The sequence below is a fragment of the Onychostoma macrolepis genome, chromosome 16 (assembly GCF_012432095.1).
Source record: "Onychostoma macrolepis isolate SWU-2019 chromosome 16, ASM1243209v1, whole genome shotgun sequence".
Classification (NCBI taxonomy): domain Eukaryota; kingdom Metazoa; phylum Chordata; class Actinopteri; order Cypriniformes; family Cyprinidae; genus Onychostoma; species Onychostoma macrolepis.
Window position 1 is genome coordinate 4401023 of NC_081170.1, and position 15114 is coordinate 4416136.

Consider the following 15114-nt stretch of genomic DNA (forward strand, 5'->3'; position numbering starts at 1 on the left):
AATCATGAATTAACAGCCCGGCGGCTCCTATATCATGTCAAAAGAGCCACAATCAGAGTACATCAAATTGATTTCTTCACTTGTGTCGTGATGACTGTTGCATGGGTTGAATAGCACTTGATTGTTAGATTGAGTGTGACTGCTGCACTGGGCCCATTAAAGCTTTCTGACAATGGCAACGGAGTAATATTCTTAGCTTTTCCAGATGCTCATCAATGGATACAGAAATAACGCTGATGAACAAGCCTCCTCTATTTAACAGAGCTTGTTTCCCAAGAGCTGTCACTTAGCAACAGGGCTGTCAGTGGACTCTTGGGCATCTGAGATGTCCTGTCAAGCAAATGACTGAATTCCACTAAAAGGCTATTAATAAAACCTTTTTACCTGGAAAACAAATCACCTTTAATGCATCCCATCAGACATAGGCTGTAGCGTCTGATTAGCGTCTGGAAAATTCAGTTGCCAGAAAATTGCACTCCTCTGCGGCTTAAAGCAACGGCTCGTTCGAAAACAAAAATCCCCCCTCGTGTCGTCTCAGACCTGTGCGATGTTATTGTTCTGTGAATGAAAAAGAACAGGGTGAACATTCAGAACTGATGAACCGGCCTTATCTCAGGTCAGGAGTGTGAATTTGAATTGAACTGGCCTTGGCAATTGAATTGGAATTGAATTGGAATGACAGGAAGAGGAATTTATTGAACCACAATTCAAAGAATTTTATTAGTAATGCATTACCTCTCTATCTATAAAAGTTCACTGTTAAACTATCTATCCATCCATCCATTGTACATTTGATCGTTCATTTGACCTATCTATCTATCTTGATAGGTTCTATCTATCCATCCATTATCTAGATTGATATAAACCCTCAAACTTCAATGGTTTATAAACTTTTTTCTATCTATCCCATCCATCATTCTATGTATCCTATGTTCTATCCATCCATCCATCGTACATTTGATTGTTCATTTGATCTATCTATCTATTGTTCATTCGATTGTTCATTCGATCTATCTATCATTTGTTCTATCTATCTATCTGCTGTATCTATCTATCCATTTTTCATTTGATCGTTCATATCTATCCATCCATCCAACTATTGTACATCTGATCGTTCATTTGATCTACCTATCATCTATCTATCTATCATTCATTTGATCGTTCATTTGATCTATCTATCTATCTATCGTTCATTTGATCTATCTATATATTTGATCTAACATTGCATTTTTAGGTAAAAATTAGTCATTTCAATTCTTTTGAATTTTTATTCATTTTAATTCTACTTATTTCAAATTAAAACTTCTAACTGTGCATCTTTAACATTTTAGCGCAATTTCAAATTCCAGTTGAACTTCATCTTGTTTGCTACACCTCAATTCAAATTCAGGAATAGAATTTTTAAAGGCACTCAAATCAACTCTGAATGGCGCAAACTCTTTTCTGCTAAAGAAGGTTAGTTTGGAATGGCACAAGGGTGAGTAAACGATGACAGCACTCTCATTCATATCTGAACTATGCTTCCACCTCCGTTTCATTTTTAGTGCTGCACATGGAATCAAAGGATTCTTCATTTGCAATATGCCATGACTTACCGCTTGATGTATTTCTTTTGTCACTGTGCAGTGGTTTCACATCACAGGCATTCAGTTTTAACATCCAATAACAACAGATATACGAGTCTGTAATCGGTTACTGCAACTTTTACAGCCAATAAAATGATTTACATCTCAGTTTACAGATGAAATACATCATATCATCTGCCAGATTATATTTGAGTTTCAGAGCGTCACGTGCAGGATAATAAGCTGGTAAACACACTCTAAAGCATATGTCTCCAGCTCAAAGGACAAAATATGTCTCTCCATCTATTGATCTGGCTAGGAGGGAATAGCTAGTTGTTCCCACTAGAGTTGCTGTAGTGTTTATAAAGATGTGAATGTGGTTAAACAAGGCATTAACACTCAATCTGGCCTTAGACGAATGATTATGTCTCTTGGGAGCTGTAGCTGCCACCTCTTGTTTGTGTCTTAGTACTTTAGAACTAACAGTCTCTGGAAGATTAGTCTGTCTAAGAGTTAGAAAAGAGCATCCGTGTGCATATTGTACGGCCATCACTGTGACCTGAGCCAAAATGCTTCTGGATAGCAGATAACGTTAGTAATTGAAATAAACTGAAAATATAAAGCTACATATTAACAAAGAATATAACTAATACTAAAACTGGATGCCCATAAAGACAGAAATTTTGTTCATCATTAATGAAAAAGATTCAATATAATAAAACAAAAACACACAACATCCATCAGTGCCAGGTGGTATAGGATGACTGTGTTCCCTGTGGCGACATGGGCTCTGTTCCTGCACAGTTGTGCAGTTACATATTTAAGACAAAAAAATATACCTGTAGAAAGCTATTCGTCAGCATTCCCATTCTTCTCAATGGCAGTCACTCAGCTGGCACATGCGGCCCTGGTGGTCTGCCATCTATCATGGGCACAAAACAAATCTGTGACGTCAAACATGGCGCACTGCATGTAAATGGAAGAAAGCATTTGCACATCACATGATCTGATTAAATGGTTAAATTTATCAATGCTTGAAAATCTATTAAACAATGTTATTGTAAACCAAAACTAAAACAACTAAAAATCAGTAATTGAAATGAAGTTGAAATAAAATAAAACATAAATATTAGATGAAAAACTTTAAAAACCTACAAAACATTACATTTGTTAAAAATGAAAAAAGAAATAATAATAAAATCAAATATATCCGTAATTGAAAAAAATAAGTTGCAGTACTAAAACTACTAAAACTAAAATAGAAATAAAGCTAAATATAAATATAAAAAATAATACAATTTAAAAAAGCACATAAAAAAAAAATAATAAAACTTAAATTGAAATGGGAAAAAAATGGATAAATGAAATTGAAAAACAGATAAATGTATGGACAAGATGGCAGTGTTCCCTGTGGCAACATGCATTTCTGCATTTACCTATTTATGACTAATATATCTGGAGAAAGGTATCTGTCAGCATTCCCATTCTTCTCAATGGCAGTCGCTCAGCTGGCGCATGCAGCCCTGGTAATCATCCATCTTTCATGCACTGTAAAAATGATTTTTTGATGCATTACAAATAAAACAAAGAATACTGCAGTATGTTTTACAATATGTGACCATGGACCACAAAATCAGTCATAAGGGTCAATTTTCTGAAATAAATCAAGCTGAATAAATAAGTTTTCCATTGATGTATGGTTTGTTAGGATAGGACAATACTTGGCTGAGCTACAACTATTTGAAAATCTGAGGGTGCAAAAATCTAAATATTGAGAAAATTGCCTTTAAAGATTTCCAAATGAAGTTGATGCATATTACTAATCAAAAATTACGTTTTTATATATTTACAGTTGTACATTTTCAAAATATCTTCATGAAATCTTTACATAATATCCTAATGATTTTTTGACATATATATATACACACACGCACACACACACACACACACACAATCAATCTCACAGTACACCCCTCACATTTTTGTAAATATTTTATTGTATCTTTTCATGTGACAACACTGAAGAAATGACACTTTGCTGCAATGTAAAGTAGTGAGTGTAAAGCTTGTATAACAGTGTAAATTTGCTGTCCCCTCAAAATAACTCAACACACAGCCATTAATGTCTACACCGCTGGCCACAAAAGTGAGTACACCCCTAAGTGAAAATGTCCAAATTGGGTCCAAAGGGTCAATATTTTGTGTGGCCACCATTATTTTCCAGCACTGCCTTAACCCTCTTGGGCATGGAGTTCATCAGAGCTTCACAGGTTGCCACTGGAGACCTCTTCCACTCCTCCATGACGACATCACGGAGCTGGTGGATGTTAGAGATCCTCACACACACACTTGACACCATCTGAACCAAATAAGTTTATCTTGGTCTCATCAGACCACAGGACATGGTTCCAGTAATCCATGTCCTTAGTCTGCTTGTCTTGAGCAAACTGTTTGCGGGCTTTCTTGTGCATCATCTTTAGAAGAGACTTCCTTCTGGGATGACAGCCATGCAGACCAATTTGATGCAGTGTGCGGTGTATGGTCTGAGCACTGACAGGCTGATCCCCCACCCCTTCAACCTCTGCAGCAATGCTGGCAGCACTCATACGTCTATTTCCCAAACACAGCCTCTGGATATAACGCTGAGCACATGCACTCAACTTCTTTGGTCGACCATGGCAAGGCCTGTTCTGAGTGGAACCTGTCCTGTTAAACCACTGTATTGTCTTGGCCACCGTGCTGCAGCTCAGTTTCAGGGTCTCGGCAATCTTCTTATAGCCTACGCCATCTTTATGTAGAGCAACAATTCTTTTTTTCAGATCCTCAGAGAGTTCTTTGCCATGAGGTGCCATGTTGAACTTCCAGTGACCAGTATGAGAGAGTGAGAGCGATAACACCAAATTTAACACACCTGCTCCCCATTCACACCTGAGACCTTGTAACACTAACGAGTCACATGACACCGGGGAGAGAAAATGGCTAATTGGGCCCAATTTGGACATTTTCACTTAGGGGTGTACTCACTTTTGTGGCCAGTGGTTTAGACATTAATGGCTGTGTGTAGAGTTATTTTGAGGGGACAGCAAATTTACACTGTTATACAAGCTGTACACTCACTACTTTACATTGTAGCAAAGTGTCATTTCTTCAGTGTTGTCACATGAAAAGATATAATAAACAAAAATGTGAGGGGTGTACTGTATACTCATATACACACACACACACATATATATATATATATATATATATATATATATATATATATATGTAGGTAATCACAGCCGTGGCCATATCTCACATTTACGAGTGTGATATTGCATTTATAGAATAGTTCAACGGCACTAGTGTGTAAATAATTTAGAAACAACAACGGAGTATCTTTAAAAGCCCCCTTTTGTGCAGAACTACTTTCTTCTGCCACTGATTTAAATCTAAAGTTGACAGTTTAACAGCTGATCCCCAGTCTCCTTTACTAATTCCACTGATGAAAGCGTTATCTTTGTCGTAAGGTCAATATCCTTTCATTGATTTCTGATGACAGCGCTCCTCGGTGCATTTGTTAGCTGCATCAAGCTGTTGTTGTAAGTAAAAATATCTAACGTTTAGAAAAGCGTTTATTTTTCAAAGTAAAAGTCTTTACTGCAGCGCGGACTCTGTTGTCACCTTCTAATGGCGGAACAATGTAACTAAAATCACCATCAGGAACACACGCACCATGTCTCAGTACTAAACACTATTAAATACTATTATTTATATAAAATACTACTAATTGAATAATAATATTTAATAAACAACAACAAAACAGCCATCATAAAAGTTGCTAGGCAACTCAGTCAACCGTACGCAAAGGCACCGCGATACATCATTAAATTTACATGATAAACTTTTGCCAAAACTATTTGCTCTGGGACAAATAATAGTTTAATGAGACCAAAGACTGGCCGTCAGATTTACCCAACATGAATTAATATCTCGTGTTTAACCACTATAGAGACATCAGAGCCAGCGAACCGCTTGAGATCCTGTCTCCGAAAACGTTGAAGCAAATTTTCAAATAGACCTTGAAAATTATTAACAAACCGCACATTTTAAGTCCAAGCAAGCACATTCTAGCCTAAAAAAATCCTTAAAACTGCATTCCATGACACAAAACAGTATGGCGTCCGCGATAGACAAAACATAGATAGACCCGGCTAGAACAAGCGGAGTGATACAAAATTGTGAAAGGGCCGCAGGGCGTTCCTGCAGTAATACCAGTACAATATCTCACGGTTCTCAACCAATCAGATTTGAGAACCAGAACAAACTGTTGTGTATATATATATATATATACATATACATACATATATACATACTTACACACATATGTAATGTCAAACATGGTGCACTGCATCTAATTGGAAAAGAGTGGTGCAACAGCAATTGCACATCACAAAAACATTTAAAAACCGGTGAGGGAAAGAAGCTGGTCAATGGAGAGAGGTAGTAGATATGAGAGGAGTGACGGGGAGGGGATGATGGGAGAGGCAGAATGAGGGGAGGAGAGAGATTTGGGAACCGCTCCACAGCCACAGCTTGATTCTCTCACAAAGGGTCATTAGTGAAGTAATTAACGCGTGCCGCTGTGCCCTGGGGCTCGTGCGCCGACTGTGAGCAATGACTACTAATGACATAAAGCAGTCTTCCACGGAGCCTAGCCTGAAGAAACACTTCCACACACGACACTGCAAATAATCCTCTTTCATTAGGCACACAGACAAACATATTTCAAAGACGCATCACCTTATAAAAATAAAGGTTCTTTATTGGCATTGACGGTTCCATGAAGAACCTTTAACATCCATGGAACCTTGAAAGGTTCTTTATAGTGGAAAATAGCGTCGTCGGTACTTTAAATGTATTTTAAAAATGTAACGATACTAGCCTTTAAGCAGTACCGGTTTAGTACCGTGTCGATTCGGTTCCCGCTGGTAGACGTCTGCTTTCAAACATCCCAGTACGTATTTATGTGCGCGTGCTCTGTGATAAACATCAAAGGTTTCTTTTTACAACGTGTTTTTGCAGCGTTGAGCACTGTAGCCAATCACAGACGTGTTTGATGAGCGCGTGAACTCAATGGCCAATCAGAGGCTTCTAAATCAGAACGCTCTCAATACTTGCTCATCGATAAGAGATTTATTACGCAATACCGATTTTTTTTTATTATTATTTATTATAAAGGTAGTTTTCACTCAGTGATCTTGTGCTGCAGGTGAACCAATAGCTACATTGGTTATACATTTATAATCAATGAAGCCATCCATTCATCCCTAAAGGAGCGCTCTTTGTTCAGATTCTGTAAATAACCCAATCATAATTTAAATAAAAGTTTTATATTTCATGCTGCAAATTTTCAGATTGACAACCGTATTAAAATTCAGGACTTGAAATGGAATTACAATGACTGACATGGTGATAACCATAACAATGACTTAAAAAAAAAAATGATGTCAAAATAAATCTTTACCTTTAATGTGCTTATTAGTTTTTAATTTTATTACTACTTTAAAATGTATCTTTTTAATGCAATGTTTACATAATTTAATATTTGAAGGCTACATTTAACAATATTTGAAAGCTATGTACCATATACTTTTAATTAAAAAAAAATTATAATAATTCAATTTAACATTTTTATTTTTAAACAGTTACATAAAAAACTATTCAAATAAAATTACAATTGTTTTTGCTATGTTACCAAAATTAGTACCAAGAACCATGACATTTTACTGGTATTGGTACTATGACAATAGTATGAAAACCTGCTTTTAGAAGCTTTATTTTTAACATTGCATGTGGTGTTGATCATAGCAAGTTCACCAGATCTAGTGCGAAACTTTCCCGATGAGTTATTAACACGCTCCAACACATGCATGCCGTTAATAGTCATGAGATAAAATGGCGCGGAACCGCCTAACGTGCTGTAAAACATAAGCAGTTCCTTCCCACAGATCTTTTATTCTAACCCTCTCTCAATGTTCATGCAAATCGGATTGAACCGTGTTCCCCAGCGGCAGAACACCGCGTTCTCTCTGCTACCCGAGCCATATCTCTGGGTTAATTCATTTCAAACTCATTTCTTTTTAAATGCACTGGCTCATGAATGTTCTGTAACGCCAACGCCGGGTTAAAGGGCACGGGGACTCGATCACATCGCAGAACCGAACATCGGTGAGCGGAAAGACACGGCTGTCTGATGCTGAAGCGGATTCTTGCCTGACTGACAGGGATGCTCATGGGGCCTGGAAAGAAACAGAAAAGAGCAATCTTTTCAAAAATACTGCTGGCAAACACAAGCTCCTATGTGTTCTTGAGTAATCATTCACTCTAGGATGGGTCGTGTATTAGAGTTAATGTAAAAATAATTACATTTCTTATTAATAGTCTCTGCGGTATTGGCCACAGTCTGCTGCTGTAATTGAGTTTTTGTGTCTAATGTCTTTGGGCAAGGGTTACCATTATTACTCTTACCATTATTAATCACTGGAAATAAACTTTTACCATGGCATATGACTACAGATGTGAGTTTTGCAGGCAAAATAATATTATTAAACCTGTAAATGTCACATTTCCCCCTCCACGCTTTGTTATTTGCAAATAATTGATATAATAATTCTTCCAGCTAAAAATGTCTTGACATTAATGAATATTACCTAAAGCCAAGACAGAAATACGCACTAACCAGACAGCTTTATTGCTCAGCTGTGAGAAATAATGCAGTCCTCAGATGTTTTTAACCAATCAAGAAAATAAGTTTAAATCAGAGATGCACAAACGTTTTAATACAGAGGGCCAAAAATCAACCTTGTTTGAGGGGAGTGGGGCAAAAATTTATGTTGCATTATATCCAATTTTATTATATTAAAATGTATAAAAAAAAAATGTAATTCAAATGTAAATGATTTTTAAAAAAAAATTATTTTTATTTTTAATCCAGATATTGATTTTTACATTTCAAAGAATGTTGAACGTTGTACTATATCTAATATATTATATTAAAATGCATTACATTTAAAATAAATTAAATGTTCTGACATTTTCAAAATTGTTTTTTAATCAAATTCAAGTATTATTTTTGTAACATTTCAATGTAAAAAAAATAAATAAATAAAAAAGGTAAAAAAAAAAACATTCACATTTTAAAATACTTTTTAATCAAGTTCGCTTAGATTTAAAACAACAACAACAAAATAGAGTAATTTTAAAAATAATAATAATTACAACTAAATATATATGCTTCAATGGCATATTCTTTTTTTCCTATTTTCTCCCTCCTCTTGTGACGTGGCCCACAGGCCCCATCTCTAACATAAATATATATTTCACACTTTTGATTGCAAAATTTTTATTTAAAAAAATACAGTATATGAGGTTACTGGGGTCTTTTTCTCCAGAAAATGAAATCTGAAAGGCTTGTGCATTTGTTCTCCATTTCTTCTCATTACTGTCTGCGAGAAACTATTGAGATATTATAGAGCGCTCCTTTGTGATTTGTCTTTCCTATGGGATGAGCTATCTCATATGTTATCAAAGGCTGATCTGCTCCGGTTCAAGGGCTTGAAAAAGACTTTTTATATATTGGCTGCCACAGACTTGGGCGTTTTGGGAGTTCTTACAGTGATTAAGGCCAACTTAAGCAACATCCCAATATGTGTTTTCCCAGTGGCATGTGATAAAATTTCCTGCTTATTTTTGTCTACAAGACACAGAAAGTGCACATACCGGAGAGAGCTAATAGCATCGACTGTGAGAGGGCAAACCCAGCATGCATCTGCCTCTGGGGAGAATCTCTGTTTACACACACAAAGCAAAAAATCAAATCAAACATACCAGGATTAATTATACTTAAACAGATCCAACCGCGCACGTACGGTTTAGAGGGCTTTTGTATCTGTGGACTATTTTCTCATCATTCGTTTTATCTCACGGCTTGTGGAGAATATGATTGAGCAATCCAGGGTTATTTTTAGCTGGCCAATGATTTGCCTCAAGCACCCTTTGCTTTTTTGCGTGTGCTATTTTACAATGGAGCTTTGGAATTACGCCTGAGAAAAGAAGAACATACATCCAGCCACAATCAGCCCTTTATGTCAGCTCCATCTTATGATTTATCTTCAATTTGTCCTTTTCCCGAAAGCCAGGGTGCAAAATTAACACTTGCCAAGCACAAAACAAGGAGGTTAAATGTTTTTAAGCACCATTTGTAAGAAAATACAACACAATTGCCTGCAGTTTTTTTTTTTTTAAGTGTAAGTATGACAGTGATTTATAAGTAGAGTATTCCTCAAATTAAGTTACAAATACTAAAATGTTCATCAAGACTAACTGCTAGCGAAGCGGCACATTTATGGCTTCTATGATTTTTTTATTATTATGTGTTTTTGTTATGTATTATATATTTTTAAATATTTTATATTATTTTTAAATTATTTTTAAATCATTTCAATATATAAAAAATGATAAACAGAGGCTTCTAAGATCATTACTATTTCTTTCTTTCTTTTTTTTTTAAATAAACAATATGTGCAAAATACAGTTTTATGGCAGGTAAATTTCCTCAATTTCCTCCACTTGGCATTAGAAGAGTGGTGCAAACAGCTATTTTTGGGCCGTATTTACAGCAAAAATAACATAAATATTGCACAATTTGCAAGGGACTGTGATAAATCTGCAAGCGTAACTGGATCTGAAATTGTTATCTGGAAATATGAGGGTTTTATTGTTTGTTTGGTATTCACAGGAAAACATTTTTAGCTGTGCAACCCCACAGTACCGCTTTCCAAAACTGCTGTCGAGTCACACACACATCTGTCTTTGTCTCGGTGTAAATTTAGAGCTGTTCTAAGATTAAAAAGCAGAAGAAGGGTCTAGAGCTCGACGGCGTGACCTCAGATGACTTCCTGTTCATCCTAAGGTTGAGTTCAGTATTCAAGTCGACCTCTTCCAGCACATTGTGCACATGTGACATACAGTATATGGAGGCACAGCTGACTGTTGGACTGTGTTTATTTTGGAAGAACTCACTCCGAGAAGCTGTTTGGGTTGGTTTATATGATAGTGTTTTGGGCACGGAGCCGTCTGTGAGCAGACAGACAAACTCTGACTGTTTCTCTCTCTGGGACGATTCACAAATTGTTGTGCAAAGACATGTGTCTCATTCACAAACCAACTTAACCAGGTCCAGTGCACTGCTGATTATTTTCATTGAGTCATTGGTTATGTTTTAAAACTAATGTACAGTATGTTTTTTGTAATGATAAACATTAGCATGCATTGTGGTCACTTTATTACAATGCATACTGCACATGTGGTTATGATGTGGAATATAAAAAAATGGTATTTTGGATTTTTAATTCAATTTTGTGTAAAAATGTCTTAAAATTTGGCAGTCTAATCATGGTATAGTATTATTAAGATGCTATTATAGTTTTAGTTTTTCAGTGTCTGTTATATAAATGTCTATAGTTTCAGTTGTAGTTTTAGTTATTTTAAGATAAACTAAAAGAAAATGAGAAATGTTTTTAAATATTTTATTTTATTTCAGTTCATGTTAATCTTATTTAAAGTTTTTTTTAAAGGTTTTACATTTTAAAAAGGTTTTAGTTTTAGATAACTATAAAAACCCTGCAACTAATATAAAAAAAGAAAGATTGATTATTGATTATTTTCTTACTTTGTAACTTTGTTCTGTTTTCCAGTACAAATATATATATATATATATATATATATATATATATATATAAAAATCAAATATTAAGTGACTTAATATTTAAAAACTTAAAAAATAAACTACAAATACAAATAAAAAAAGAGTTTATTTTATTTATATTTTTTTCTTTTTTTAAATATAAACTCACTCAATTTGCACTCATTGCATTGTGGGATACAGTATTCTTCTCAGCTGCATACTGCATTTTGGCAAATGTCATAAATAATCTGGTTATTCAGTTTCACATATGTGACCCTGGACCACAAAACCAGTCTTAAGTCGCTGGGGTATATTTGTAGCAATAGCCAAAAATACATTGTATGGGTCAAAATTATTGATTTTTCTTTTATGCCAAAAATCATTAGGATATTAAGTAAAGATCATGTTCCATGAAGATATTTTGTAAATTTCTTACCGTAAATATATCAAAACTTCATTTTTGATTACTAATATGCATTGCTAAGGACTTCATTTGGACAAATTTAAAGTTGATTTTCTCAATATTTAGATTTTTTTGCACCCTCAGATTCCAGATTTTCAAATATTGTCCAATCATAACAAACCATACATCAATGGAAAGCTTGTTTATTGAGCTTCCAGATGATGTATAAATCCCAATTTCGAAAAATTTACACTTAAGACTAGTTTTGTGGTCCAGGGTCACATATTACATATTGAAGAAATAGTGAGCAAGCTGGCATGCAATTCCAAACAGTCAATGTCATTCAAACATGTAAATAAGGCCCATTACAGAATTAACGTTCTGTTCAAAATGTATGTATGTACAACTGGACCTCACACTAACAATGCATGAGCCAATCATTCACGTCTGCATTAGTGTGCATAGAAAGCGTTTGTGGTCGATGCCCTCTCATTAGCATACGGCCGCCTTGGTTGCGTTGTGAGACAGATCTGCTGTGTTGTTGCACAGCTGGGCGATTCTGACACTTTCTGTCTGTTATGTAGCATGTCTTCTCTCTCTCGCTCTCTCGATTATGCCCAGACAAGACTTTAGATCAAAACTGGGAAGGTGTTCCTCCCACTTCCAAATGTCTGGTCACTCCACGAGTGTATCTCATTACAGCCAGAGCTGGGTGTGACTGGGCTGTCAAGAAGATATCAAAGCTCTTGTGTAAAACACTCTCATCTCACCACCAGCTAAACAATCACATTTAATTGGATTTTTCACCAGGCCCATTAAATCATAGACAAGGTTAGTGAGGCACCAGTTGCTAAAGCAACCCTCGAGTCTTTCTGGCTTTCGTCGCAAACAAACTAGCAAATCCTCCAGGAGAACTGACTCCTTGAGCAATGCAAAAACAACAAACTGTGTTTGACCGTCCGCTGTTCGAACGGCTCAAAAGACTGGGTGTTATATTAACGATTCATGATATAGCTGCAATGGTTTGGCAGTTGATTTATATAATGCACATCTTTAGCACATATGAGAGCTGTTGGCTCATGGGGACTCAGGTTCAAATCCAACATGACCTACTTTCCTGTCTACTGTTCTACTGTCCTAAAGACAAAGAATAAAGACAAACTAGAAAAACAATAAAAATATAATAAAAAACAATGTAAATATTTTAAAACAAAATATTTATATCCAAAAAAATATAAATATAATAATTTAACATTATATATAAAATAAAAATCATATATAATATATTTTTTTAATAATAATCATTTTTTTCATATATAAAATGTTTTTATATTAAAATATTTTTGCCAGCAGTATTTTTGAAAATATTGTTTTTTTTTCTGTTTCTTTCCAGGCCCCATGACTTGTCAGTCAGGCAATATATATTTTTATATATATATTAAAAATAATAATTAAAAAATAATCATAGAAGCCTCTGGTTGGTAGATTAGATAGATAGATAGATAGATAGATAGATAGATAGATAGATAGATAGATAGATAGATAGATAGATAGATAGATAGATAGATAGATAGATAGATAGATAGATAGATAGATAGATAGATAGATAGATAGATAGATAGATAGATAGATAGATAGATAGATAGATAGATAGATAGATAGATAGATAGAATACTTAAAGAAAACTATAAAAATACTTTAAAACATAATAGCCATACCAGGCTCGACTTTTCATATATTAAAATGTTTTAAAATATATTATAAAGTAATAAATAATAACAAATAATGCTTTAAACAAAACAAAATAACTACAGAACTCTCTGCTTTGCATTTTTCATATATTAAAATAATTTGAAAATAATATAAAATATATATATAAAACTAAATATTATTTTAAAATGTAATATGCAAAACGAAAAATATATTGTAAAATACAATAACCATTGAAGCCTTTGCCTGCTTTTTCATTTATTACATTTTTTTTTTAAATAATATTAAATGTTATAAAAATATATGTCTTATTAAATAAAAATATATAATATATATAATATATATTGCTGTTTAATATTACATTTTGTTATCCTAGTGCGTATAACTGTGAATTAAATATTCTTAAATAATTTTACTATATAAATATTATTCCTTCCTTTACTTGGCAACAACTGTTTGGCTAAAATTGTAAAATAAATAAAATAAATGTAAAAAATGTGAACAATAAATCATAAATAAATCATACTGTATATATCATCAAAAAGGTGAAAAATATAGAGATATTTGGTAGTGCACAGACCTCAAGGGAAGCGTGTGCGGTCCACTGACTGCTGTTCTCACCCCTCTGTGTCCTCTGGCAGATGGGGCGTCCACGCTGTGCCTGTCCTCGGTGAGGGAGCTGCCGTCTCAGCTGCAGGATCTGTACCAGCAGGGCTTCATTCTAGCAGCTGTGCACCCCTTCGTCCACCCGTGCGGCCCCGAGCCCGCCAGCGTCCAGCGCCAGCTCTACCGGGCAGTGCTCATCAAAGTCTCTGACAGGTGGGGTCACAACACGCCTAATGGAAACATGACAGCTGCTTGCAACTCCACAGGTGGCGCTGACATTTATTACAGGGGTCATGTCCCACTTTTTATCTCCACTTTTTGCCTCAAATCCTTTATGATGTTTTTATAGTCCTCTATAATGCTACTTTATTGCATCACAAAACATCATAATTTAGTGTTTATGAGCATTTTCCATCCTCCATCTGATCCTTCAACTGGCTGTTGTGCTACTGTACCTTTAAGACTCCATGTATTGTTATTGGGTTGAATGTACTGTATTTGGTGCTGCCACATCCTGTTTACTGTAAAGCCTGATTGCATTATAACTGGACTACAATATATTCTGCGTTATATACAAGCATAATCCGTTTTTTCCCCCAATATGACTGCTGTGAATCATTTCTGCACCACTATCTTTAATCAGTTTCTCCACTCACCGTGTCTGCCATTGATGACCCATAGTCGACCGTCAAATGATTTTTACACAAAATCTGCTCGCTCTGACTTTGCACATCATCCAGGAGTAAGAATACGTTCAGTCCACCTGGAAAGGAAGATGTGTAATTAAGTTACCAGGTTGATGGAATAAACACTTCTGAGGAAGATTTAATAACCAGATTTGCCCAAATTTAATATTACAAAATAAGAGTTTGAGGTGCGGTAGCAAATAAACTGCATGAACAATTGCATATTTGCTTTATTGTTTGAGCTTTATCTGTAAAAGAAAAGGTAAAATATGACTTTTGGATGGACATAAACTACTGTTCTGTCCAGACGTTTGGGGTCAGTAAGATTTATTATTTTATTTTTATTTTTAAGAAGAATTAATACTTTTATTTGGAAAGGGTGAATTAAATTGATCAAAAGTGGCAATAAATGTTTAA

At 34.9% G+C, this 15114-nt stretch overlaps 1 protein-coding gene and 1 long non-coding RNA gene across 19 annotated transcripts in view; one reads left to right on the forward strand and one right to left on the reverse strand.

Annotated features, from left to right (window-relative positions):
- LOC131521691 (uncharacterized) overlaps nt 1-6980 on the reverse strand; it is a 33652-nt gene extending 26672 nt beyond the window's left edge. For 11 of the 17 annotated variants that reach the window (XR_009266335.1, XR_009266329.1, XR_009266340.1 and 8 more), the window contains exons 1-4: nt 5651-5915; nt 3002-3113; nt 2405-2487; nt 385-558 (exon numbers count right to left, since the gene is read on the reverse strand). This is a non-coding gene — a long non-coding RNA (uncharacterized LOC131521691). Of the gene's footprint in view, nt 1-384; nt 559-2404; nt 2488-3001; nt 3114-5650; nt 5916-6513 lie in introns of those variants that run through there. The other 6 variants (XR_009266339.1, XR_009266334.1, XR_009266333.1 and 3 more) reach the window with 3 other exon arrangements.
- Nucleotides 1-15114, forward strand: part of LOC131521689 (raftlin-like) — a 95864-nt gene that overhangs the window by 28842 nt on the left and 51908 nt on the right. For both annotated transcript variants that reach the window (XM_058746638.1, XM_058746640.1), the window contains exon 3: nt 14047-14224. In XM_058746638.1, coding sequence (XP_058602621.1) covers nt 14047-14224 — 178 coding nt within the window. The remainder of the gene's footprint in view (nt 1-14046; nt 14225-15114) is intronic.